Below are 27,120 nucleotides of genomic sequence, written 5' to 3'. Positions count from 1 at the left end.
CTTTTCCCCAGCAGCTGAACTCAGATTACCCACTCCACATTCATCTCCTTTTTCAAAGCAAGAGACAAATATATCATGTTGTTTGTTCTTTGAAATGCCCTTTCATCCTTTAAATAGAAAAACACTTTTAAGCGTCTTTGGCCTTAGATGTTATCCTGCTCTAGCTGCAGGGTGACCTGGTTAAGAACATAGTATTTTGCCGCCGAAGGCAAAAGCTGCTGTTGAGCAACAACGCTGTGAGTCTTAGGCAGGCTCAGAGGTTTCACTGGGTAGATCCTGTTTGTGAAACCTGAAGAAACAAAGTCTTAACTGGAGTAAATATAGTGCAATACAGGCATCTAATAGGTTTCCGTTTTCCAGAGCTCACTTTTGTTTCACCATGTGAGGAAGTTGAGCTGGCTGAACTCTGCTTAGGGCCTTTTAGAGCATGACTCCCACTCTCTCTTCCCCCTCCTCTTCCTTTTTTATCAGACATTTTGTTTTTTATTTTGTAAAATACTGTGAGACAACACTGAACTTTTCTGTCCATCCTTCCTCTAGGTGCTTTATCCCCAACATCTACGCAGCTCTGTGCACGGCGGTGCTGGTGCCTCTCATCTGTCTGGTAGCAGTGCTGGTCGTGTTCATCCATGCCTACCAGGTCACTCAGCAGTGGAAGGCGTACGACGATATTTATCGCGGACGCACCAACAGCACAGGTACGCAACAAACCTGCATATATGTTAAGAAAGACACAAACATGCATCACACACATGCATGAATTTGAAAATGTGCACACCAGAGCAGTGTGTGCACACAAAAAAGATAAGAACATTGTTTCCTCGGACAATCAGCGGTATCATTCACTCCATATCTCTGCGGTGTGCACGCATACAAGCTCTACAGAAACCACAGAAAGTAGCGTGGTGCCAGGGTGCCCTCAGGAACTAGACTGAATCCACCCGTATTTGTGGCTAAAAGCTCCAGCCCCTATTTTTGAATCAGCCTCTGTCTGTGTCTGCTGTGTGTGGCCAAGGATCCGTGTCACAGAAACTCATCAAGAACAAAATGTTTTCAGTACCTGACCTTATATGAATGAAATTATGCTGACATCCTTGTTTTTCTTAGTTGACGTAGAGGAATGGTTTTCAGAACTGAAACTGAGTTTAAAGCACCAATTGAGAAGTCGTTAGGAATAATGGTAGTTTTGGTAGGTTTTAAGCACAACATACACTTGATGCAGTGTAGTAAGATTTGCCTTAACAACCTCAGACTTGTGTAACATTCTTTGTTTTGCTGAGAAATGACCATCACAGAGTTACAGTTAGTATGAATCAGGAGCATTTATCCACTGCAGTCGGTCATTCTGCCCACACATGAAGATCCTAGCCAACCACTTTAGTCCCTCAGTGTGATGGCTGTAATCAGTGGCCATCAGTGAGACTCAGCAGGATTTAGCTTGTTTTGCTCAGTCAAGGCCCTCCAATGACAAAGCAAAGCCTGAATTAGTGCCAGTCCTGGTGAGCAGTTAGCCCTGCACACTGTGTGTGGCCTCTGAAGCTGTGTGAGAAATCAAAACAGCATTTTGCTGAGCTGCTGGTAGGCCTGCGTGTTAGCAGGAGAGCGATACTTTCTCTTTCACACACCAGGCTGAAGCTAAAGGTCAACCTATAAGATTTTAGAAGAGTAGGAATATGCCTCCTGTGTGTTAAATATGAAGAGAGAGGATAGACTCAGTGTCAGTCACACTGACAGAGATAGTGAGAGAGCAAGGAAATAAATGTGAGGGACTCAGAGACACACAGTACACACTAGCAAACCAGAAGTGTAAGTTCAGGCTGCTGGTGGCACAGGCAAAGAGGATGACAGCTGTAAATAAATTCAAAGATACACACTTGGACAGCTACAGTCTTCATTTACGTAAGTTCACACAGTCACGTGTCAATGGTTTCTGCATCTGTAGACGCTATTTGAAGCCGTGGTGACACACTGCAACCACATATACACATGCACACGAGCTGTCGATAAGCATGAGCACAACATCCACACAAAGAACATGGACTGCATTCAGTCACAGTGTTCCTTTTGTTTTCTTTTTCTTTGTTATTGGTTTTGGCCCAGCGTAAAACTCAATATACTGTATCAGTATTGGCTGTGTTTCAATGTGTTCAAGGTCCAAGGGCTTCAAGGGAGAATAAAACAATAGAGTGGATATTTTATAGATGTAAACCCAGACTATGCCCCTGCTTGCTGCCTGTTGTTATCTGCAGTTTGTCAAGGTTGGCCACAAAGCAACAGGTGCTGCTATAACAACACTGAGCAATTTCATACCTGCAACATGGAGCATTACACAACTGATAGTAAAAAAAAAAAAAAGAAAACATTACTGATTAGTCTTACAGTATGTGTATCATCAGTCCTACAGTTGGTAAGTTGACGAAAGTGAAAGTAAAGTACTACTATCATAATATAGCAACGTTCCAGCAAATATGAGTGAATAATTGTTACCAACTGAAGCATTAAGTGTTTTGCAGGTTGTTCCTATAGTATCACACTTAACCTTTGAATTGGCTTATACAACAACTATCTCTTGTGCAACTAATAGCGTGAGAATCAGGTGCATCTGAGATTTGCACAGAACTTCAGGAACCATTGATGCCATGTGGACCATGAATGTTGAGGTCACCAGCATTTGCAAATTCCTTACTGCAGCAAACAGCTAATTAAGTGTGTGTGTGTGTGTGTGTGTGTGTGTGTGTGTGTGTGTGTGTGTGTGTGTGTGTGTGTGTGTGTGTGTGTGTAAGAGAGAGGGAGGGGTGAGCTAGAGCAGGACTTGTGACGTCAATGAAAATCTAGCAAGTGTGCCAGCATGCTGCTCCTGCACATTAGCCCAGCCTGCAGACATGTACCTGTACCTCAACAGAGATTGGAAGTGGCTGATAAAAAATAAACTGAACTTACAACAGCGCCTATTCAAAACACATCAGTGTGCCCTTATCACAGTCCCCACTGAACCTACAAGGTGTGTTTATAGACATGGTGTTCTTTTGATATGGGGGAATTTCGATTTTGAACAGAGCAGGGTTGAATGAATAACTGTTATTGTTCTATTTTTATGGCTTTAAGTGTTCCCTGGCTCCGCTTTGATTATTGATTGACCAGGAATGTGGAAACAAATAAGAGATGAGGTTTGATTACAGAGTTGTATAATGCACTTTGGGTGTTTTGAGACTGCGCAGTCGATTTCTTTGGATGCCAGAGTAGACGCACATTTATATTTTGCCCTCACACCTTTGTTATCAGTAGCCTTGAAATACAAACTCTTTTGTAGATGCTGTTCACAATGATTAATTTACATGGTTTTACCAGATATATGGCACAAGACTACAGTGAACACATCTCAAAAAATTCAACTTGAAATATTTGATTGAATGAGCAATACAATTCAATTTAAAAAACATTAATTAGACATATTAGCTACCATTAGTCTTACCAGAATATTCTTTGCAATTCACAAAACAGCTTTTTACCATGTCTGTGTGTTCACACTTTGCTCACACACATTGCTTGTGTGTTTATGGACACAGCACACACTTATTACAGCTTGTTGTTATTGCAGCTGCTGACCTCTCTTTGACAGTAATGTCGGCACTGTCTTGAGTTTCTGCCTTGCTGTTTTTGTTGAGCCCATACCCTCCTCTCAGTTTGTCTTCTCACACCAGGAAGCCGCTCTGATCAAATGTAAACTGGAGCCGGTCCGCCTGTGGAGAGAAGAAGCTCCCTCATGTCATCATCACTTAGCATTTCTCCTCACATAGATCTAAAGCTCTCTTTTTTGTTTTTGCCAAAGCTTACATATGCGTTCATGCACGTTCACAATCATGCAAACATACAGTCACTGAAAATGTGTGTCTGCTGTGTTTATTTCTGCTCCTTTGTAAAGGTATCAAACCAAACATTCAGTCAGCATTTTGCAGGCAGTTTTCATTTGGCTCTGGGAACCTGCTCTTACTGTGGGAGCTCTGCCTTGTCCACACGCTGGAATGTGCTTACATGGTTGGAAAAATCAAACCAGGGTGGGAGGGGATGAAGACAGATGTGCGAGATAGAGGGGACACGGAGAGAGAGAGAGGGAGATGCAAAACAATGATTTTGAGACAGAATGGGCGTAAAGCACAAATAAGACTGGAATAATAAAACTGAAGTACTATAAAACAATGACTGTAAAACCATGAATAAAAATTTACATGATATAAGTCACAAAGCAAAAGGGAGAGGCTTGAAAAGCAAAACCATTAGAGGAAGAAACATTTCTCAGAAAGGGCTGAGCCAGAGGAAGGTTACAATGAGATAAGGAGAAGAACTTGGTCCAGAGTGGAGCTGGCAGGGTGGTGGAAGTGACACCTAAGTGAGGACTTTTTGTGCAAACGTGGGCCCTGTGCCCTGTGTTTCCATCCTACTTGTGAAGTGAACTGTACAGTCTGTCCTACATAACCTCAACCAGTCCCAGTAGACTTAAGTGAGGGTGACTCAGCAGTGTAATTTTGAATTTGTGTGAATTCGATTGTCAGTTTGAAAGCAGCATTTTTTTTGAAGATGTTGCATGAAATCTTTTTGTTATGTAACATGTTAGATTCATCCCTTTGTGCAGTCCTTTGTATGCTCAGTTTGATAAAGCATGCTCCATATACAGTTGTCATGGTTGATATGAGAACGTGGAGCATGAATAAACATTATCAACAGTACATCATGTTCACAGTCACACATGATGATCAGAGACACACCGCTGCAAATACCAGCCACCATACCAACTCAGCCATCCATGACCCAACACACACACACACATACCAGGAAATGCCCAGTGATATCTCTTGCTTAAATGCATGGATAACTAGCTTGCTACAGAGATGCAGTGTAGTTGCAGTGAACAGACATACTGTTGTTTAGTAAGGTCTTTTTTCATCAGCCTAGTGTTTATCAGAGCAAGACCACTGCTCACAAATCAAAAATTGAAAGTAATGACTTCTGATATCCCAGCAGTGTTTTTACTTCCCTTTTCTCTGTACATCTCTACCCTCTGCCCCCATGGGTGTGGTGCTCATTATGAGGGTGTGTTAGGAGTATTGACCATGTTTAAATGTGAACAGTGCAGTAAACCTGTGATACCTGTGATAGCTGCCACACCCATTCTGATATCTCTTACAAAAAAGACAGCACAACTTTATTCATCAAGTGGGGCCATTTTTTAATTTCCCTTAAAATTATCTTCTTTGTAGGTACCAAACCAGATGTTTGTTTTTAATTATTCTGTCCTTTTCAGCAGCTGCTACTATCATGTTCTCCTTCATGTTTACCTCCTGTAAGAAACTAGCTCAATAGAAACGAGCTGTGTACTTACCTCACTCCCTGTTGATGAGTCACTCTGGTACTTGACTCGTCTACTCCGGATTGGCAGTGATCTTTTTGTTTGTCTTCTAATTAGTTGTTCTAATAATAGCAGAGGGAATGATTTTTCAAGCTGAGACGGAGGAACACCATGAACCGATGTAGATGAGGTCCAATACGTGCAGTGGCCTTAATTAAGTGTCCTCTCCAATGAGTGGACCCCCGCATTGTGAACCATGAATAGTGCAAGAAAATGTACTTCTTCTTACTTTTATAGACAAATTCTTTGGCACCTTGTTCAGTATAGTGCTATGTACTGTAAGCCTGATAGCAGCTCTGACAAAATAAAGTGGGTTAGCAGTGACGGCAGCTGCCACAGCAGAGCTCAGTTTAGAAACACGTGCAGAAAGATCTCATGGTGGTCTCATCTCATCTTAGAAACACTTAACACATACAGAAGACGTGTGCCTCTGCAGTGTGGTGTGTGTCTGCTGTTTACAGCATTCAGGGGACAGACTGTGCAGTTTAGCACAAGCCCACATGAGTGGAGTTGGATTACTTGGATGAGAGTATGTTTTCCATATGCCACATTTACTAAGCTTGCTAATTACAAACTCAGACTTGTTCACGAGAATCCCCTTGACGATCTCAAGGAGTTTATTATATTTTCTATATTTATTATATTTTTTATATTATACTTTCAAATAAATAAATATATTATAGTTAAATTATATGTTTCATAGCAGTAATCCCATTAGATGAACCAAGATGTAGGCCAACTGCAAAAAAAACTGTCTACAAGGCATTTAACTCAGCAGTCTGTTTTGTGGGAGAGAGGTTATGTAAGTATAAATGAGGCTAAACTTGCTAACACTCCAGTTGTTTCCACCATTTACACATCCAAAATGATTGTGCACACTGGTTCTTTAGATTGTATCAGCACATCTTATGCACTTAACTGCATTAGCAGCACCACAAACGTTCAATAGATGAGCGGGGGAATGGGTGTACTCTCCTGAGGGCACACTATGTGCTTGCTTTCTGGGTACATGTGTGTGAGTGTGTGGGGATGAGGACTTCTCACTTTTTCTACACTCTGCACAGCTGGGACTTAAATCAGGGTCTACATGCACAGTGCACACAGATTCACGAGGCCTTTAAGAGCAGGAAAAAAAAAAAACGTTTTACACCAATGTTGTATTAGAGCTGCAAGAACTGGGTCATTAAACAGCTGCTGATGCTCGCTCATGGTTCTCACATGCCCTCACTGCCCCACTCTTGGAGGCTGTCAGCCCCAGCTTCAGAAACATTAGCACCACATGAGGATTACTCAGTGCTGCATATGTCCTGGAGAAGCTAAATCCAGATGACGATGCAACAACATCTGCTGCTATCCAATATGTGTTCTGCACCCATTCCGACCAACTCTTATATATTCAAAGCAACAAGTGTTTGTGTGAATCATCAGCATGAAGTGTTTATCATGCTTTGTTAAACAGTAAACTTTGTTTAGTGATGATACTTGATGTCGTTTTTCTTCTGTTGTTTCCAGAGGTGCCGCTTGTCCTCTTCCTGTTCCTGCTCGTCTCTCTGGTGTGGTTGTGGGCAGGACTCCATATGGGCTACAGACACCTGTGGATGCTCATCCTCTACGTCATCTTCAACTGCCTGCTGGTGAGCTGATGGACTTGATTATTTGTTTGCAGGCTTGCTTGTGTGTGTACTTACTTATAAGTACACACCTCGGAGCCTCCTAACGACACACCCCCTTCAGCAGACAAGCCTCCAATTTGTCGCATCGCCTCTTCCTCTCTGTCTTTTCAAACCTCATGTAGTTTTTACCTTAAAATGATGTTTCTAAATTCATTGAAGTAGTAGGGAAATGTCTAATAGGATAAATGGTGCTGTCGCTGCAGCCTGAGCGGGGTCGCTCTGCACACTGCACACAGTGGCTTGGGATTGGATGGAGGGTACGAGAGAGAAATTGACCAATAGGAGCCATCCAGGCCGCATGGGTCTTATTGGTCAATTTCTCTGCAGGCCTGCAGCCGCTAGAGAGAATGGATTTTTTTTCGTTCCTTTTGCTCTTCACATTGTGTAGGTCGTACTATAGGGTCATAACCACGGTCTAAATGACGTTAATAATAATGATCAATCTTTCAAATCGTAGACCATAACTTTAATCTATACAATCAAATACAGGATCTTGTATTCCTTGTATATCTGGTCATTCACTGTACCAGTAAAATTATTGTACTGATTTACTGTTCATTATCTTCCTCCTCTCATCATTAGTGCCATCATCGTGTTCACATGAGCAGTCAACATGCATTTTAGTTTTTAATGTTCCCAGTGCAGAATTATGAAATTAAGATAATCTATAGAAATATTGGTAATTTGTTGGCATCCTCAAGGTTGAAATTAGTTTAATTTTGGCCTTTTTTCCAAGGTAGACCCAAGTTACATAATTGGCTCCTCCTGTGTTAAACAGCTCCCAGTGGCATTTTCCAAATCTCCAAATTACCTCCCAGTAAAATGTTGCTGTTTTAAAACTCAACTGTGAACTGTGAACAGTAAGCCAGAAGAAAACATGGGGATTTGAGGGTGCTATGGGGCGCAATAATAACATCAGGATGTGTACTTTTGGATTAACATAGATTTATTCTTTGGTGTGGTAGTTGGTGAATGTGTTTGCATTTCACAGATTGTAATATTAGAGGGCTTTCTGTAAGTTACCACAAAAGCAAATGGTTATTTTGGCAACTAGACTAGTGTTGATGTGTGTGTGTGTGTGTGTGTGTGTGTGTGTGTGTGTGTGTGTGTGTGTGTGTGTGTGTGTGTGTGTGTGTAAGTGTGTGTAAGTGTGTGTTCTTGTTCTCATACCCCAGTGAGGACATTAATCTGAATGTACCCAAACCAATGGGGACTTGTGACCTTGTAACTATGTATATGTATGCGCCTGTGTGTGTGCGTGTGTGTGGAGTGAGAGAGTGATGAAGGCTGCTTCATCCCACTTTGAGGCCTTGCTCTGATGTGTTGAGGCAGAGCAAGAGGAGCCTCGGGAGTGAAAAGCAGGGTCATCACTGTGTCACATCTCACTGAGGCCTCGCACTGCCGTCATCTCTCTCTCTCTCTCTCTCTCTCTCTCTCTCTCTCTCTCTCTCTCTCTCACTTTCCATTAGTGTTTGTTGTATCTGTTTGTCCTTCTCTCAATTTGCTGCTCCCTCTCTTTGTTCTGACTGTGCTCCAAGTTTCAGTGGAGATAAAGAGCGGACATTAATGAGGCACAAGATAGCTCTGTCACCAAATAGCCTATCTCCTTACAACTAACCCCAGGCATTCACACAGGTGTCTAACTTCAGAGTTACATAACAGTCATTGATGATTAAAGGCTGAACTCAGCAAATGCTTCGGGTTTGGGTATCTAGGGGGGAATTAGATTCAGAGGATTTCTCTGTAACTCAAATATTAAAGGGGAACTTTGGAAGTCCAGTCACTTTTCTGCCGTGTGCATTTGTTTTCAACAAAGCCGGCGAGAAAGCAATTCATGCAGTGGTGGATAACTTTATATATCATATACGATGTTAGGACATGTATATTTGTGTAGTCTTATCTGTCATAAACAAGAGATTATGGGTTATGGTGCATGTTTGTGTTGCGGTGCTGACGAGACGAGAGCTACACCTGGTCGGAGGCACTGATCTTGCAAGGTTGGTGTTCGGCCAAGAGGCACTAGGAAGACAGAGCCTCCATTCTCCCTCGTAACAAGTTACAAGTCATTTATTTAACCATCACAATTACTCTGAAGCTGTTTAATTAAGGTAAAATGTAGCATAGTCAAAGTTAAATTTTGCATAGTTACTCTTTAAATGCAAAATTTAGAGCCTTAACAGACAAAATTCAGCTGTACACAGTAACAAAGAAAGTTTGCATTACCAGTTTTTTAAATTATATTTGGTTTAGTTCAATGTGAACTTGAAGATGTGAGGCACATGTCAGTATTTTTTGATAAGTGTTTTCTTGTACTAATTACAAATGGCTCCATGTCAGCAGCATGTTTTTAAAAAGTAAACTCCCAGGAACAGGGATGTAGTTTTCTGGGAAAAACGTCCCTCATCTTGTGAGACTCAGTAATGTCCTCCTTGCAAAGATATCCAGGAAGCCGTGCCAACCCCATTCTCTGTGGTGCAATAGATTGGTGTCTTCCTTGTGTAGTCTATAAATGTTTGTGGTCTCTTCTGTCATCCTCTGAGAGGCACCATCTGCCTGTAAAGTGTGCCGTAAGAGGTCTGTGGTAGCCCATGGTGATATGTGGCATTCACATGCCAAAGACAACAGCGCTGCACCAAAGTAAACTTCTCCTGTTTTTACAGTGACCAATGACCAGAAGTGATGTCAATGCCAGCAGTCGATGTCGCATTTAGCACTTACTTATGAGCGGCGTTCTGTCCCACGCTGTGACATCATGTGGTCAGTTTCTGTAGCTGACCAATAGTATGATGTTGTGCTTTAAAGGTCACTTGTGAGCGATTATGAATGCGTTTGTTAATTAGACCATTTTATAAATTGATTACGCTTCTCGGTTTTTGTCTGCAGAATAAATGACCAGTGCTACAGTGCATTCCCAACTTCTTCCAGACACCAATTTCATGTTTTATTTTGTTCTAAAGTAAAATCCTGCCTTAATCCCTTGGGAACACTTTAAAGATTAAAGTCCTTTGTGTCTTCTGAAGTGACCTCAATGTGGTATTGTCTTTGATATGGGGGCCCCAAGGCCTCCGGTTCTCCACATCCAATCCTCCAACATCTTCCCACACAAATAACAGAAACATACAGGCATACACACACACACACAAACACACACACACACACACACCATCATACATACAGAATCGGTCCTTTCCTGCTGGGTTTGTGGCACTCAGCTACATTTCTACTTAGGGAGGGTAAATACAACATAAAAGGACTTCATGCCAGCCTAATATATTGCCTCCTATTGCATCCAGTTTGCCCTTGGCTTCAGGCATAACACACTCTGGTGACAAGTTGACCCTTATAACTAACTTTTCAAACTCAGCTTTCTTTAAGAGGAAAAAAAAAGTCTTTTAGAAAAGATCTATGAAAATTGATTTGCAATCCTGGCCTCTACGTGGTAACCTCTTAAAACTCAGACCAAAGCGGCAGCCTCTGGGGTCTGGTCTGGGTCTGCAGCAGGCATAAGGAAGGATTCATCGGAGTGGAACAGACAGATAAAGAGCCCCAAAGCACATCCAAGGACATTGATTAGCAGGAAACGAACGCGTCTGACCTAGTTTTCACTAAGCATTGTGAAGGAAATGGACTCTGTTGATGGGGTGCTTGTTGCCATGTACCAAGCATGGTTGCAATTAGATTTGTGAGTGTGCACCTAGGTTTTATGGAGCAAACTCTATTTATTTAGCTGTGATAGAGAAAAGAGTTGCAGTAAGAGGGCTGACATTATGTGTTATTGTGGGACCTCCATTAGGGACTGACTGAAAGTTTAATGAGAGCAAATGGGATGCTGATAACCTAGACTGAAAATGTCCTTCTCATCAAACACTCTGAACACCTTGAACTGCAATTAGATTGTCGTGATTCATCACAGACGCAGCCTCTCAAAGACCAAGTTCATCTCTGTGTTAATGTGTTTCAGTGCCAATGCCATGAGTTCTGATTAGAAGGTTGCTTACACAATGCTTTTGAAAATTGTTGCTTAAGAAGACTGTAGCACGGGGCGGAGTTTAGCTCAGTTGGTAGAGCACCCCCCCCATGTGTTGAGGCTATAGTCCTCGCTGCAGGCGGCCCCGGTTCGAGTCCCGCGTCGGACGGCCCTATCCTGCATGTCATTCCCCCCATCTCTGCCTCCCATTTCCTGTCACGCTCTCAACTGTCCTGTCAAATAAAGGCATGAAAAGCCAAAAAATATACTTTAAAAAAAAAAAAAGAAGAAGACTGTAGCACCCATTAACTGTGTTGTAACTGTATTTTCACTTTGTTATTTGAATCTCTATGCTCAAGGTGCAACATTTTTTAACTATTAAAATAATTGCTAAGTGTCTCACTTAAATAATGTTCTTGCTAAGATGCTGCATGACAATCAGTCACAACATTAATGTTCCCCTTGCTGCTTATGCAGACATTGCTTTCTGATCCTTTTCTCTGGTTTCATGTGTCATTGTTTTCCATTTTGGTTCTGTTGCCTTGAGGTTGGAAGTTGTTATGCTGTCGGTCTCGGCTGCAAAGTAAGGTAAAGCAGTTGTTATTGTTTCTTTCGTGGCGTGAAGTTTCCATTAGGAGAATTTTCCATGTTTACCTTGGTGTTGTTGATGTGGCTGTGTGGCACACTTCCCAACAGCTGATTACTGAGGGCCATTAAACCGATGCAGATGTTACAGCTGTGCACACAACTGTGCTTGTGTTGCAGAACAGAGATTGCGCTTAAGTTATTCAGCATTTCGCCTAGAAAGCAACTTTTAGTCCCCAGCAGGACATTTGATCGGATCACACTATCAAAATAATCACATTTGCGGTGATAACGAGGACAATAAGACTTTTTAATCCACAGACAGTTCTTTTTTCGGCATCCTACGTTTCTGTTGCTACTCAGGATCCACATCAGTGCCACATCAGGCTGAATTAGAATACAATAATCAAATCACCACAGCACCACCCGTCATTATGTCCTCCGGCGGCGGCCCCTGTGCCAGTAAGCCTTACCTCATTGTATCGTCACAGTTACAGAAACATCCACAGCCATGAAGCAGCACCATGCTCCATTACAATTCAATTCCACCCCCACTTCCTCATTCAACCTTTGTTGTCGCCTATAAATAGGACGCAGGATATCTGTGTGTTATTATGGAAACGAAGACCCAGGCCGACACGTGTCCACACACACGCAGGCATCTGTGTGAAGCCTGCAAAGAATCACGATTTAGGGGGAATAGATCTGTTGCATTAACAAGCACAGAAACTTGTCCGCATGACTTCTCACAGTTCAGTCTGAGGGGAATATTGCATCAATTACACAGTTTAAAACTGTTTGAACAACAACTTTGCAACTCTTGTGAAACTTTGTGGGTTTTTGTTTCTTCTGAGTTAACCCTACTTTTTAATCTCTAATCAAAACATCCAGTTTTAGTCTCACTCTCATGTTTCCACTCATGGACTTTCTTCCATCTCTCTGTGCTTTCTCTTGATCTAAGCTCCGACCTCCCACCGACCCACAGCCTTGCTTGTCCTTCCTGCTCTCCTTAAGTCGGTGCTTTCCATCTCTAAAGACGTGGCCTCTCCAGCGATCAGGGAACACTTACATAACAGGCCTTATGGTTGTAAAGCCTGTTCCTCAGGGTGCACAGTCTGCTAATGATATGTGCTAATCACCCACAACACCGCTGTGATGGATAGCAAAATACACACCCGGACATGAACACACACCTGGCCGCTTTTGTTCAATGTTCTCAGTGATCACACACAAAGAAAAGTTCATTTTGTACTTAGACTTCATACACCGATGATTCTGATAAAAAGTCACAACAGTATAGTTGACCTACATGAATCCCACACTTGTCTTGTCATTTGGATGTACAGTACAGCACTTGACAGTTGGGTTAAGTCACTCTTGGAGAGACGCCGGGCTATAAAACACAGCTAATGACCTGTGAGGTGTTCCAGGTTCTACTTTATCTATTTACAACATCTCTCCCCTTCTTATAAGCTGGATGTTCCAGTTTCCAGTTTTACAACACACCCATAAACACACAGTTTCCAGTGTCAGCTCTCATTGTCTTCCTTGTAACGTTGATTGTAACCATCAGCGCTGTTTAAATCCTTTTTTTTGCTTTGGTTCACGGGTTATGATGATTATTTTGCTACGCAGAGACACACAGGGCAGGTTTGCTGTTCTTTGACAATCGACTGATCTGCTGTTTCTTGTTACTCTGCCACACATAAACCAGAAGCCTGTGGTTTGGTAACATGTAGCTTTTATAGCTTAGATATGCAACAAAACGTTATGTCACAGAGAGATCTTCGAGGTTTGGGCTAGTTTACCCACCACTGCTTAGAGCCCGAAGCCCGAGGGGCCCGAAAGCCGGACTGCCCTAGGGCTGGGCTCGGGCCAATTATCACATCATTACCTCGGACATGGGCCGAGCTCAGGCTTTTTTTTAAACCTGCCAATATGAAAGATGTGTTTTCGTTTTACACTTAAACCAATTTGAACGGCGACACCGCGCTGCCCCCTCCCTCCCCGCTGCACGTCACTTACATCACTGTCACTCGCATCACATCACACCAATCCCACTCCCACGTCCTGACACAAACATGGACAACATAAATAAAAAGATTAGAGACAGCGAACAGACAATGGACAACACCAGGGGAAAGACTCAGTACTGGAGTCAGTTTAAAGGTATTCAGAAAAGAAAATTGACCACATCTTAACATTAGTGTAATAACTCATCTATCAGACGATGTGGCCCAAACTTTGTGCAAAATTCTATTTTCGAGTAAATCCAGGATGAAAGTGGGGTAGTTTATTTCCGCATTGGATAATGCAGGCGCACGGATTATACGTCACGTTGCTCACGATTCATCAGCCAGTGATATTGGATCCGTCATCCGTCAATCAAATGACTGAGACACACACACACACACACACACACACACAACACCGAGCTCGGTCTCGCCCCAAGCATTGAATATCCCGCCCGCTCGATAACGACCAATCAAATTCGTTTTCCTTACTCGGGTAAACTCGTGCAGCAACTCGTGGAAACTTGTAGGAGGAGGCCGGACAAACAGGACAAACGGCCATTTCTGAACACTTTTAAGCTCATCACAACCATTGAAGACGAGCCGAGCGGGTTCGTTCGTGCGCTGCTGCGGATGCATCACGCTCAGTCACTTCAATAATTCAATAAATCCATATTTAACTTAATCCTTTCAATAAAAATATAATTAATGCCATGCTGAAACGTCCAATTAAACTATTTTAATGTCTGCAACATTAACGGCCTACAGGTTGTTATGGGAGGGGAAATTTAAAAAAAAAACAAAAGTCGGGCTTGATACGGGCTTCGGGCCTGAGAATTCTGGAAACCTGTCGGGCCGGTCTGGGGTTCCATCCCCTCGGGCCAGGGCCGGGCTCGGCCCCAGATCCTATGCCCATGCAGGGCAAAACCACTGCTCACTGATAACGAAGCACTTTGCTCATCACACAGACTGAATATTGTCGCTCTGGTAGTGATACGTCTGTCGAATACGAACCCACTGAGAAAACTTAGTTTTACTGATGTAAGAATCTGCATATCAGAGGATCATGCACGTCAGGAACTTAATTTACTTACTTTATTTGTTTTATGTCCAAATGTGTTTGTGCTGAGTGTGCGTTCTTGGCTGTGTTTGCATGCACCTGTATGAACACACATCCATGCATTCCATCTCTGTCTGCGGCTGCCGTCATCACCCGGTGATGAGTGTTGTGAAATGCGGGATGGCCCTGTGGTATTTGACACTTGGGTGTTTTGGGGAAATTCGCAGCCCGGTGCTGTGGACCAGGAGGATTTGGTAATGACAAGGAAGTGGAGAAAGCAGAAATACCTTGGTGCTAATGATGTCATGGCCTAATGATGAAGTAACTCTCCATTAATCATGCTGTTAGAGACGCTGTTACTAAGAAGATGTGAAAACATGTTAACTTTCAATGCAATAACAATGCTTTGATTTACTTGATCATAATAATGTGTCCTGGGTATGATATGCTTTGACATAATATAATTTATGCTTATACACTTTTAAAACATGCACTTTTGTACTTAAGCATTCACTTCATGGATTCCAGGCATTACAAGCACAACTACAATACCTGCCGGCATCAGAGATGTTGTACTGACAGGTAGACAGAGCCAGCAAAGATTGATGTCTGAAACATTTAAGCTTCAGACTGATCTTACATGATACTGAGGAGCTCTGCAAAAGATGAAGGAACAAAGCCGTGGAGTATGAAGAACTTATTTCTTAAAGCTGATTTTCCACACTCTTTCTCTACAGGGATTATATGTGTTTGCCGTGTACTTCATCATGCACAACCAGCTGTGTTGGCCAACTAAAGCCAGTTATACAGTGGAGATGAGTGGCCATGAATCTCCAGACTCCACATACCAGGGAGGGGGACCCACCACTGTGGGGGGCGACATCAGCAAATCAACTCAGAATCTCATCAGCGCCATGGAGGAGGTAACACACACACACCCACATGGACACAACGTATCACAAAGACAGATACACTTCTATAAAATGACTGTGCATATTAGATTATGTGAATTTATAGTATTTTTAGCCATATACTGCTACTATGCTTTAAATGTAAATTTAGTCGCACTCCATTGTCTGCTGTCAGCTATATCTGGACTATAAAGGAAATGTATGGGGGGTTTATGATGTGGGTCTTGTGACTTCAGTTCTATCAGAAACATTTTCCTCACAAAGTTTTCTACAGAAATAGTGCAGCAACCTCAGACTGGTTTTCTAGTTGAACTTCAGCCTATTATACCATAGTTGCATCCATGTGCAGTTTTTTCCGTGCTGTAAGGACATTTCATGTTTCACTTTCAATCACACCTCTAATAGTGGTTAAGATAATGAGGCTGGATGAGATTAGCAACCCGACCAATAAAATATTATCACAACTGATATGAGTAAGGATCAAAACTATATAAACAAGGCCTGATGTGTAAAAGAAATGCATTTTTTCTTTATATATAAAATGGCAGTATTTCACTTGCTGTGTTCCACTTTCTCTCTTAGTCATTTTTTCCCATGCCCTCATTCCCATGGCTCTGTTTGCCCATTCCTGTCCTCCTTCACACATTTTTCACATCAGCTGAGCTTGACTCCACAGAGAAAATTCATGCTCACTCACTCATTCACACGCATTTGTCCTCTCTGCTTCAAACTGATTCTCATTATGTAACATCTGTGTAAAATAGTGCGTGTGTGTGTGTGTGTGTGTGTGTGTGTGTGTGTGTGTGTGTGTGTGTGTGTGTGTGTGTGTGTGTGTGTGTGTCTGGGCGTGTGTGAATGGTTCTCATAACTCCCACCAACTTCCCACATCAGTTCTTCTTGTGACTTCTCTGTCAGATCAGAACATCACATGCAAACACACACATGCACCACTTCTGTAGTAACTCTGTAGTCTCCTCATCAGCTCTGTCCCTGGAGAATACCCTATAAGGACTGAGCCGCTGAGAGGGAGAGAAAGAGGGAGAAAAAAAGGGGGCAGGTTTAACTTCATTACTCCTGGGAGCGCACCCCTCCCTCTTTCTTTCTCGATCCCTTTCTACACGTAGGAATCCGGTAATCTTGTTTTATTCATGAGAGCACACTCCTGCCTCGCTGAGATTTGGCTACAGCCCAAGAAGAAAAAATAACAGCGCAGATAGAGAGCACAAAGATTGGCAATCGAAGTGTAAGATGGGTGATGATTTGTGGAGTGGATAGGCTGAGAGGAAATTGGAGAGAGATTAGAATCGGGATTGTAAAGTGTAATATAATTGTTGAAAGGTTTGAGTCATCCACTGGCTGGCTGCTGTCAAAGTGGATGTGACAGATCTGAGGTGCCTGGTGGTGCTTAATTCACCTCGCCGGGACGGTCTGTACCGGTTACTGCCCAGCAGGCCTCAAATGCACCCAGACACACACACATTTATGCATGTACATGGATACAGCAGCATTCATAATAAATGAGCACAGTGGAAAACACGAATAGGTAATGAATTCATCTGATTCTTGTGGAAAGAAACACAAGTGTGTTGTGCTTTTGTTATAGAACAAATCGTTTTAGCCAGTGTCCTCTTTTCAGTTCTTTCTGCCCCATCACACCTGTCTTTGCTACAATCCGGCACATTTACATGCTTTTATGTTCATTCATGTGCACTGTCCCATCCAAATAAACAAATAAAGTAAAGTAAAGACATCAACAACACACTCACCACCAAATAAGAGCAAAATAAAAACAAAGATAAACCCTTCAATTTATCTAACTGCTAATAGAGTAAATTTGTATGAATTTGGGCTGATTCAGTATGAAACCCTAAACCGTCTGACCTCACTCTCACCCCATGAACCTGCTGTGACCCTATGGGATGGTCTTTACCCTTCGGGGTGCTTGAAAAACATGCACTCTGTCTGACCCTAACTCATCACAGACATGATTACACGGATGACAGACGCACACATTCTCTGAATTAAGTGTTTATGTATGGGTGCGTGTCTGTGAGTGTGCATGTGTGTGAGTGTGTGTGTAACTGTATCGATGATGTGAACGGTTGACCTGACTTTGCCCTGTGTTCCCATTAATTTTATGTTTTTGTTTTTTTTGTACATACAATTATTCTCTATATTAATTGCCAATGCATGATCATGTATATTAACTGGCAGCAAGGCTTTTTATAAAGTTATCTGGGAAGTATGGAGTATGTAAATAAGTGATAGTACTTCACTGATGTAAAGGGAAAAATAGGTAGAACAACTTACTGGTATTTGACCTGTGTGCATGTTGATGTGTGTTGATTCAGACTGTATACTGTGTGTCTATGTGTGTCTATGTGTGTCTATGTGTGTCAGGTGTCAGCGGACTGGGAGAGAGCATCTCTGCGGCCCAGCAGCCAACCCAGCAGTGTGTTTAAACCCAGCCCTGTGATGGGGACGTACACCACAGAGGGAGGCTTCATCAACACCAACCTGGTGACCACAGACGAGGATTCACAGGAGTTTGATGACCTCATATTTGCCTTAAAAACTGGTGAGGACACAGAGATCGAACTGCGAGTGCGAGCTCGTTCATACTTTGTTTCATTTAGCACAAAGTGTGTAACGACTGCACCATTCTGCATTTGACAAATGAGTTCACTTTTTAGTGTGTAAACAACAAAGTATCGAATTGACATCAGTCAGGCTCAAAACTTATCTGAAGTTTCTCCTTTCTCCAGCTGCAAAGATTCATACCTGCAGGAAATTCATGTCATATTTATGATATCAGAGAGGTGTCAGAGAGGTTCTGCTGAGGTTTAAACGAGACCTGATCCACATAAGCAGCAACACAAACAATATAGCTTCAAGCAGATTACATGGCAGTAAAAGCAAATGGCACAGACACAACATAATACTGAAGTTCCTCTTGGTTATCGCCAGTCTCATCACAGAACAATAAATGTTTCCAGGTTTCCACTTCACTTTTGGGAAATGGTTTAACGATATGACGGCCTAACAATTTCACCTCTGGCCCTTTGCTTGTTGTTGATAAAGGCTTTTAACAAGATTAACTGTGAACATATTGAGTCAGTCAAGGACTTTACTTTAGTTAAACTCTCCCTCCAAAACATAAAAACCTCCTGTGAGCTTTCCGTGCTCACAGGAGGCTTTCCATGGAATATGAAAATAAAGACACTGCAGACTGTGCAAAAGGTCACCACACACCCGCACAAAGTGATGGACGCACAACCTGTTCAACCGGGTTTAACACATGTAGCCAAAAATAGCAAAAGTTAAATGTTAGGCTGGATAACAGCAGAGAGACAGAAATGACACAGAATGTTTGCTTTTGCCAGAATGTACTGTATATGTTTGGGTGCTGGATTTTTTCATTGTGAACATGTCTACAGTATCAACTATTAGCATCGGCCCCTGCTTAGTCATTCTGCTGCTGACCTTAAATTTCTCTGCTGCCATGGAAACCATTCTTTCTCCATCGCCATCAATGTTTAATGAGCTGAGGGCCCAAACTGTTCACTGATATATCACAATACACATACAGATATAAACACACACACACACACACACAGACAATCCTCTCCTCCCTTTTTCAAATCACTGAGTAATTGCTTCATAGTGTCCGAATGAGAATCAGATGCAGCTGGACAAGAGCCAACCAGGCCTCACTACACCAGGACGCTCCTCCACTGCTGCTGGGAGAGACGTCCACTGGAGACAATTTCACACACCTGAAAAATAACCAGCCTGATGAAGTGAAGGTCTCCACTGCAGACAGGGCTGGGCTGCCCCTATCTGAACTGTTGATACAATAAGATGAGCAAAAGAAATACAATACTAAATAGATGCTCTCACAAATCTAATGTGAGAATCTTCTTCAGTATCTAAATCTTCTGAGTCTCAGTCAGTCTAACCCTAACCCCAACCCTTCCATGAGGCTTACTGGCCGGATAATTAGGTGATTATTGTCAACAAGTTTTAACTTTTTACTCTTTTAGAAGAACTTTGGTGTAGATGTTGTTTATAAGTAATCTCGGTAACACTTTACATGAAGGTCTCATCAGACACTGTCATAAGAGTGACATGTCACAGTCATGAACATGTCATAAACATTATGTCAATGTCATAACGTTGTTATTAAGTGTCATTCAGTTAGCCGGTGCATATTCTCATTTGCCCAGGTCATAGTATTTCAAAGGAGGTTAAATCGAAAGCAACTGGACTTAGTTATTTGTCTAGGAAGACGTTTCACCTCTCATCCAAGAGGCTTCATCAGTTCATGTACGCATCTGACCAGGCTGGGACTGGTCCAACTATCTGGTGTGGAGACTCACTATTTAACCTCTTGTGTGGGCGTTCACAAGGGTGATGATGTCACTGGTTCCCATTTGTGCTCCAAGTGCCAACGACAGTCGTTTAAATGACTGCCTTTGATGGAAGGTTGGTTTCTAACTACTACACTACTACAACTACAACTAACGAAGTCGAAACCAACCTTCCATCAAAGGCAGTCATTTAAACGACTGTCGTTGGCACTTGGAGCACAAATGGGAACCAGTGACATCATCACCCTTGTGAACGCCCACACAAGAGGTTAAATAGTGAGTCTCCACACCAGATAGTTGGACCAGTCCCAGCCTGGTCAGATGCGTACATGAACTGATGAAGCCTCTTGGATGAGAGGTGAAACGTCTTCCTAGACAAATAACTAAGTCCAGTTGCTTTCGATTTAACCTCCTTTGAAATGTCATTCAGTTAACCCTAACCCTACAAACCCGGGTGTTATGACATTGACATAATGTTTATGACATGTTCATGACAGTGTCATGTCACTCTTATGATCAGTAAGAGTAAGTAAAGTGTTACCGTAATCTCTTTTAGTGTCAAATCACTGAACTAAGACACCAGCAGATACCTGCAGTTATACAGCAGTCACGAGAAATGTTGTAATGATTATTTTTCACTGTATAGAAGATGGAGGGGAACACAATAAGACAAAATAGACATCAATAACAAAAACAAAAGTCATCAAGTTCCTAAGTAATAGAATAGTTTATTGCCTATTGATCATCCCTGGACACGATTACTCTTTGGTTTGTCTTTCCCTCCACCCGTTGTCCTGCTGATGACCAGTTAACCATGTTAGCTTTAAGTATACCACTACTGTCAGCTTTAGTCCCATATCATGGAAAGAGCGAAGTCTGGTTTTCCATATGGTGGTCACTCTGGCAGAGATAAGACATAGGTAGTTAAGATAGACAGACCAACCAACCTGATAAACCCTGAAGTTAAGAGAACTGAGAACATATTGAACTTATCGGTTAATTTTCTTGGGATTCTGGCGAGGAGAAATGACTTTCAAGGAAAATAAATGAATCATTAACAGTTATTGAACGACGCCAGGCGTCCGATGGCTTCCAGCCCGTTAAAGCTACAGACCAGAGGTTTGGTTTGACTTTGCAAAGAAGGTTGCTCTGTCTGAGACACAGGAGACATTAAAGTTTGAAAACCATATCAAACTTCACTTTGTGGGAGCTTCACAGAATCTGTTGAGTTACCTCGGTGTAGCACAGGCCTCTGAGGAGAATCACAGGAGACCCGCTAGCATGCATCCCAGAAAAATAACACTGCAACCATGGAGATAAACAGATTAAAAGTCCTTCCCAACAGGTGTGAGTACAAGAGACTTGCAGGTGTTAATAAGCATGGATTAGGCCAAGAGGGTCGTGTTACACTGACTAGAAAACTTGGACAGACATAACCTCTTAGCCTCTTATTGATTGTGTGAGAGAAGGTCAACCAGACCCAGACGTGTGTGTTTGTACATGTGTGTGTGTCACTCTACATCCCTACATGTGAACTGACAGTGTAGCGGTGGGACATTTGGCTTGGAGCTTCTCTCCTGTCTCACTGAGGTGGCACAGAGACTTTGTAGGGCCTCCTGTCTGCAAACTCAGACATACGAAGTAATAAATCAAATTATTCAGAGTAGCAAAGAGGAAAGTTTGCACAATTTAATCAGGTCAGAGCAGTTGGCTCCCTACAGATCCCTGGTATGACCTCAAGAAAATATAATTGTCCAGTTGACACTCTGTCTTTGTTGTGTTTAAAATAGAACTTTAAACGTTTGATTTTTAAAACAACAATGTGCTGGTGGACCTAACAAGCGTCAGTTTTTTGTAGTTAAAATTTTTTTAATGGCTCTCTAACAGTCACAAGGACATTCTTCCATTTCACACATCCCTCGGTGGCCTCTGACCTTCTCTTTGTACATAGGCGTCACACTGAACTTATAACCTGGTTTAATCTCAACCAGTCAGTCAGCAGTAAAGATAATACTCTAATCAGAATTACATAACCATCTGAGGGGGTCAGTAACTAGCGCAGTAATGAGTGGCTTCGCACTTCATTTGGTAGTGAACCATTAACACGCACAGAGCAGCACACATGGCCAGTCAGCACATGTACTGTAAGTAGTCTGGCTGAGAGCTGAGCATTAACATGTTGGTGAACCTGACTGCATGAAGGATCATACAGGAGCCATACATCACCTTATATCACCTTATTCTACAGGTCACAGTTCAATGCACAAAGCACAAAAGGATTCAATCCTGGACAATTAATAAATAGATAAATATCTGTCCCATAGCATATTGATGTGATATTAGATGATACCGATAAAAGCCAGCCGAAGAAAATTTTTTTTTTTTTTTTTTTAAAGCCTCTTAAACATCAAAAAGAATCATACGAACACATGCTGGTGTCTGAATAAATAGAAATGTTGAGAAATTTCTGAGTCTGGAACATGGAGAAATCCTTGCAGCAGTCGCTATGTCGACACAACATCACTCAACGCTCCCACAAGCAGACAAGCTCTGCAAACAGTCAGAAACTTCTTCGTGCAGTAGAAAACACACATGCCTGAGGAATAGTTGCATAAAATCTATAGTAGAGTTTCTCACTTTGAGAGCACACACACACACACATAGTGCTGACGTATGAGCTTCAGTGTAAATCCATTAACATTTGACAACTGCACAGCTGCTATACCGAACCCAGTAAATAATGGTAAATAAAGCTACCGTAAATGTTGTTTCACTGTAACACAACTCAGCCTGTCTTTAATAGAGTATGCTTCAACAATAGGCCTGTGTGTGATTTATTCTGATTCTGACACTGAATAACTCTGTTTGACGGCCTTTTTTCCTTCTTTCATCAGTCTGTCAGTCAGCTCCATTCACAGCTTGTTACACGACAGATCAGATACAGGACATTATGCTGTCTGATAACCCAGAGATTGTGACATATAGACTCAATTACATAATTAAACACTGGCAGATAAGCAGCACTGGAAACGATGAGCTGTGTGTATTTGTTGAACTGAACTGATGGGGCTGTGGATGTTGGGTGGTCCAGCGGAGGAGTGGGGGATCTATTATATATGAAGACCTCAAAGAGAAAAATCTGTCTACATACAGTATGCACATATGTCTTTAAATAAATGAATACACAGAAACTAAGCGTGTTCTTTGGTAGAACATCATCACCATCATGTAACTTTCCTTGTGTGTGTTTCAGGGACCGGCCTTAATGTCAGCGATAACGAGTCCATCCCCGGGAGCCACGACGGAGGGAGCGTAACCAACTCCCAGATAGTCGAGCTGAGACGAATCCCCATCGCAGACACACACCTCTAACCTCTTTCACCTCATAGAGATCCCAGGTTCTCTATTCTTCATATCAGAGAGAAAAATTACAACACAGTATTTTTATATTATAAAATGCTTTTGCACTAAAACAGGTTTTGATAGACGATTTTCATATAGACATTTGATACTGTATGTGATTTTTATTGTATATCTGTCTGTTTTATATATATACAGCATATATATATGTATGTGTATGTATGTTTATACATATATAAACATGTATGTATGTATAATCCTATGAATAATTGTTTCACTAAATTAATTTTTTTTAAGTCCTTGATGGAGTTGCTGTTTTCTGAATGTATATTTTGATTGTTTTGTTTTTTTTTCTTTTTGTAGAGACCTAGCAAATGAGATAGCCAGATGTGCCCCTTTAGCACAACGTCTGCTGCTGAGGATGAGATTGTGTAACATTGTTAATAAATAATTTACCATATATTTTACATTTGAATATGCTGATGAACATTTTTACTGCTCATATAACCTGTCGAGACACTTTACAAGTGGAGCGGTGTGGGTGTGTGTTGGGGGGGAGTGGGGGCAGGGTCAAGTCTCTGACATTTATGTAAGAGAGTCTCTCTGGGGTCAGAGGTCAAACCCTCATGAAGGATGATTTGTGAGGATCAATCCCTGGAACTTCACAGCCTGGTTCTACAGCGAGGAGCGGTCTGACTGCTCTGCTGGTGTCTGCAGAGAGCAATGAATGAGAGACAAGAGTCTGAACATCATGTAATGTGGGCAGTGGAGAACAGAGGAGCGAGCAGGGAATATTCAGAGTACTGTAAAAGTTGAATTGCATTAGTTCTTCAGTCAAATTTAAATCGGTTTCTGTTCAAAGCATATACATGTTTCTAAAGCAACAGTTGGTTTTTTGATCTGCTCTGTGAAGAATCAGGGGGCTTGAACATACGAACAAATATTCCCCTTTCAACTCTGACAGAAGCTTTGAACCTAGTGGAATCCACTGTCTACTTGACCCTTGCTCCGACCCTTGACCTCCGGCCTCCATCGACTCGACTTCTGAACTTGGTTAGTGGCTGCTCAAGAGGCTGTTACTTTTCCTGCTCGAGCAAGAATGCGCAGTCTGCAAGAGAAAACGAGGACGAGACATCCAGCAATCTATCTGTCACCACGGCACCTTGCTCGTTACACCCTCCCTCCCAGGTTCATGGTGGATGGTTGAGGTTATGATCCCAGCAGATAATGAGGGAACACCAGCAGCAGGGGTGCGAGTGTGCTACTTGAAGATATTTTAACACCAAGGAACCGGTTAGAAAGTGTGGTCTCTGGGTGAACCTCCCTCCCACTGGCTAATGGCGTCATTCTTCTTCCTGCAGTCAAAGGAGGTGAAGCTGCAGAAGGACGAAAGAATGAATTTAGTGATTAGCCTTAGTGATCCTGCTTACTTCAAAATAGCAGGAGAGAAGACATGGCTGGAAGTGCTGAACTTTTCATATTTTTTTTGTCCTCCACTTTTCAACCTCTGAGAGGAAAGTTGTGAAACAAATGTTTACCACAATGGAGGGTTCTCTCCTAAAAAATAAATCAGAATCACATCTCAGAACACAACAATGTTGAGTGTGCGTGCTTTCTCTGTTTCCTGCAAGATGATTACAGCACTCTGACCAGTTCTTTCAACGTCAGGAGTCTTTCCACTGGGGTTTGAAAGGAAAACATTGCTGTAATGAGCAAAGAAGTCATTACTCCGTTTAACAAGATAACACTCCACCTTTTATGGCACCAGCTTCTGGGTTTGTTTTCTCCTGCTGCAAATGAGCTTGTAATAGTGCAGTAGGAACTTTTGATTGTCATGTCGCATTTCCAAAGGGCTTGTTTCATTGTTTACCTCCTTCTAAGAAAAGCAGTTAATACCCAAGCAATTAATTTATCATGCTTGCAAAACCTGCCATCATGGCAACATTACAGCTTTGACATATTTCCATTATGCATCCATTAGAGTGAGCTGCATTGCCTGTAGACTGCATTATGTCATCGTTGCTAATGAGATGTGGCGCAACCAACATTAGTAATTTTGAAAGCAACACAAGAACGAGGAAAATGGACTTTGTGCAGAAACGAAGCACTCCCTGACCTTTTAGTCAGAAGACGTCTAAATTAACTGTTGCACTGCTTATGAGTAGTTATCCCAGAATGACATAAGTTACTGCCGTTTAGTTATGTAATTAACCACAGTCTACAGCAGTCCTCCCACAATCTTATCTTATTACATCAGTCTGTTTATTGGTGCTTCTGGTTAATTCACACCGTTATCTTATGATGTGAACTGCAAAACTACTTTTTCCAAGATAAAGAATCAGCCCACACTCAAGAATTTAAAATGCATTCAATACAATGTAAACTCCTCAACAAAAATTTGGAAATGTTATTTCAGTCATACATTATTCCCCTTTAATAATACCATCATTCATTGGAAAGCCTGATTAGTCACCTTTACAGTGAGGTGTAACCTCTAAGGATCGTCCATCCCTGGAAGTAGTAGCAAGCAACACAGCTAAACATGTGGGTAGCGCCCCCCAAAAATGTGCCAAGATACCCAGAACTTGTCATCATTTATGTTTTCTGGAGTCAGTGGCATTCCCATATTACCTTATTCCATCCTCCAGGATGACAATGCCCCCACAGAGCCAGGATCATCACAGAGCACCTCCAGAATCTGGGAGTGGAGAGGATGGCATGGCCAACTGTCAGTCCAGACCTCAACCCAGTTGAACACTTGTGGGATCAGCCTGGGGCGCTGTATGTGTTGACCAACACAACCACGCTGGTTGACCTTCGACAACTCCAGGTCCTGTGGCTGCATATGGATCTTCCGCACACTACAGAGGTCCCTGACAGTGTAAAAAAGGCCAGTTGTGTTTTTATTCAGCACTACCCACACGTTTAGCTGTGGTGCTCATTCCATGGATGCACAATCCTTACAAGTTGCACCTCGTTTTAAAGGTGACTAATCAGGCTTTCCAACGATATAAAATACAGCACCAATTGGTATTATTTAAGGGGAGAAATGATTAACTGAAATAACGTTTTAAAACTTTTTTTGAGGAGTTTATAATGTGCTATATGGGATTGGATGTTCCCAAGTGCAGGGATTTGTGAGCCACTGATTTGTTTACATAGCCTCAGATGCAATGAGCAGAGCTTTAGTAAAAGTGTTCAAACTATCTAAATCATCTTTCTCTCCACTGGGGGGAAAGCAATTAAACAGCCACAGCAAACAGCTTCATCTCCCAACCCACCAGCCTTGGTCCCAGAGACACCAGACCGCAGGCAAACATGTTTATGTTGAAGTCCTTGGTCTCCTCTCACTTGTGTGCCCTCTCTCTGTCTGCTGGTGCCCAGGGAGAATGACAGAGATAAGGCAGCAGACAACCAGGCAACAGCTGATTCACAGCTCGCAGTCACAGTCTGTGTGATCGGATGATGACTCTGCACATCTGGCTCTCGGTGAATCACCACGTCCTCCACGCGGAGTTGTCTGACCACAGAAGAGAGGAAACAGGGTGATGAAAAGAGCACAATATTCCCATCAGTTGTGTCCTATTTTAGCAGCTATCAGTCATGTCTCACTTCATATCAAATCCCTCTATATGGCCTTGTTGGTGAAGTTATGACTGAGCCTTCAGAGGGAGAAAAAAAAACCTAAACATTTTTTTTTTGATTTCCCCAGTATTGTCAAAAGAAGGATGAGGTTACACCCCCTAACAATACGAAATTGTATTGTGTTTATTATTTA

General features: G+C 42.2%; 1 protein-coding gene across 4 annotated transcripts in view; it reads left to right on the top strand.

Moving 5' to 3' along the window:
- Positions 1-23,809, top strand: part of adgrv1 (adhesion G protein-coupled receptor V1) — a 112,657-nt gene extending 88,848 nt beyond the window's left edge. For all 4 annotated transcript variants that reach the window (XM_085787115.1, XM_085787117.1, XM_085787116.1 and 1 more), the window contains 5 exons: positions 541-698; positions 6,917-7,038; positions 15,439-15,624; positions 18,013-18,190; positions 23,236-23,809. In XM_085787115.1, the coding sequence (XP_085643241.1) occupies positions 541-698; positions 6,917-7,038; positions 15,439-15,624; positions 18,013-18,190; positions 23,236-23,354 (763 nt within the window). In that variant the 3' untranslated portion in view covers positions 23,355-23,809. The remainder of the gene's footprint in view (positions 1-540; positions 699-6,916; positions 7,039-15,438; positions 15,625-18,012; positions 18,191-23,235) is intronic.
- The last annotated feature ends 3,311 nt before the right edge of the window (positions 23,810-27,120 follow it).

The sequence above is a fragment of the Trachurus japonicus genome, chromosome 9, assembly GCF_045865225.1.
Source record: "Trachurus japonicus isolate A0001 chromosome 9, Traja_1.0".
NCBI lineage: Eukaryota > Metazoa > Chordata > Actinopteri > Carangiformes > Carangidae > Trachurus > Trachurus japonicus.
Note: the sequence above shows the minus strand (reverse complement) of the source record. Positions and strands in the feature narration are given on the sequence as shown.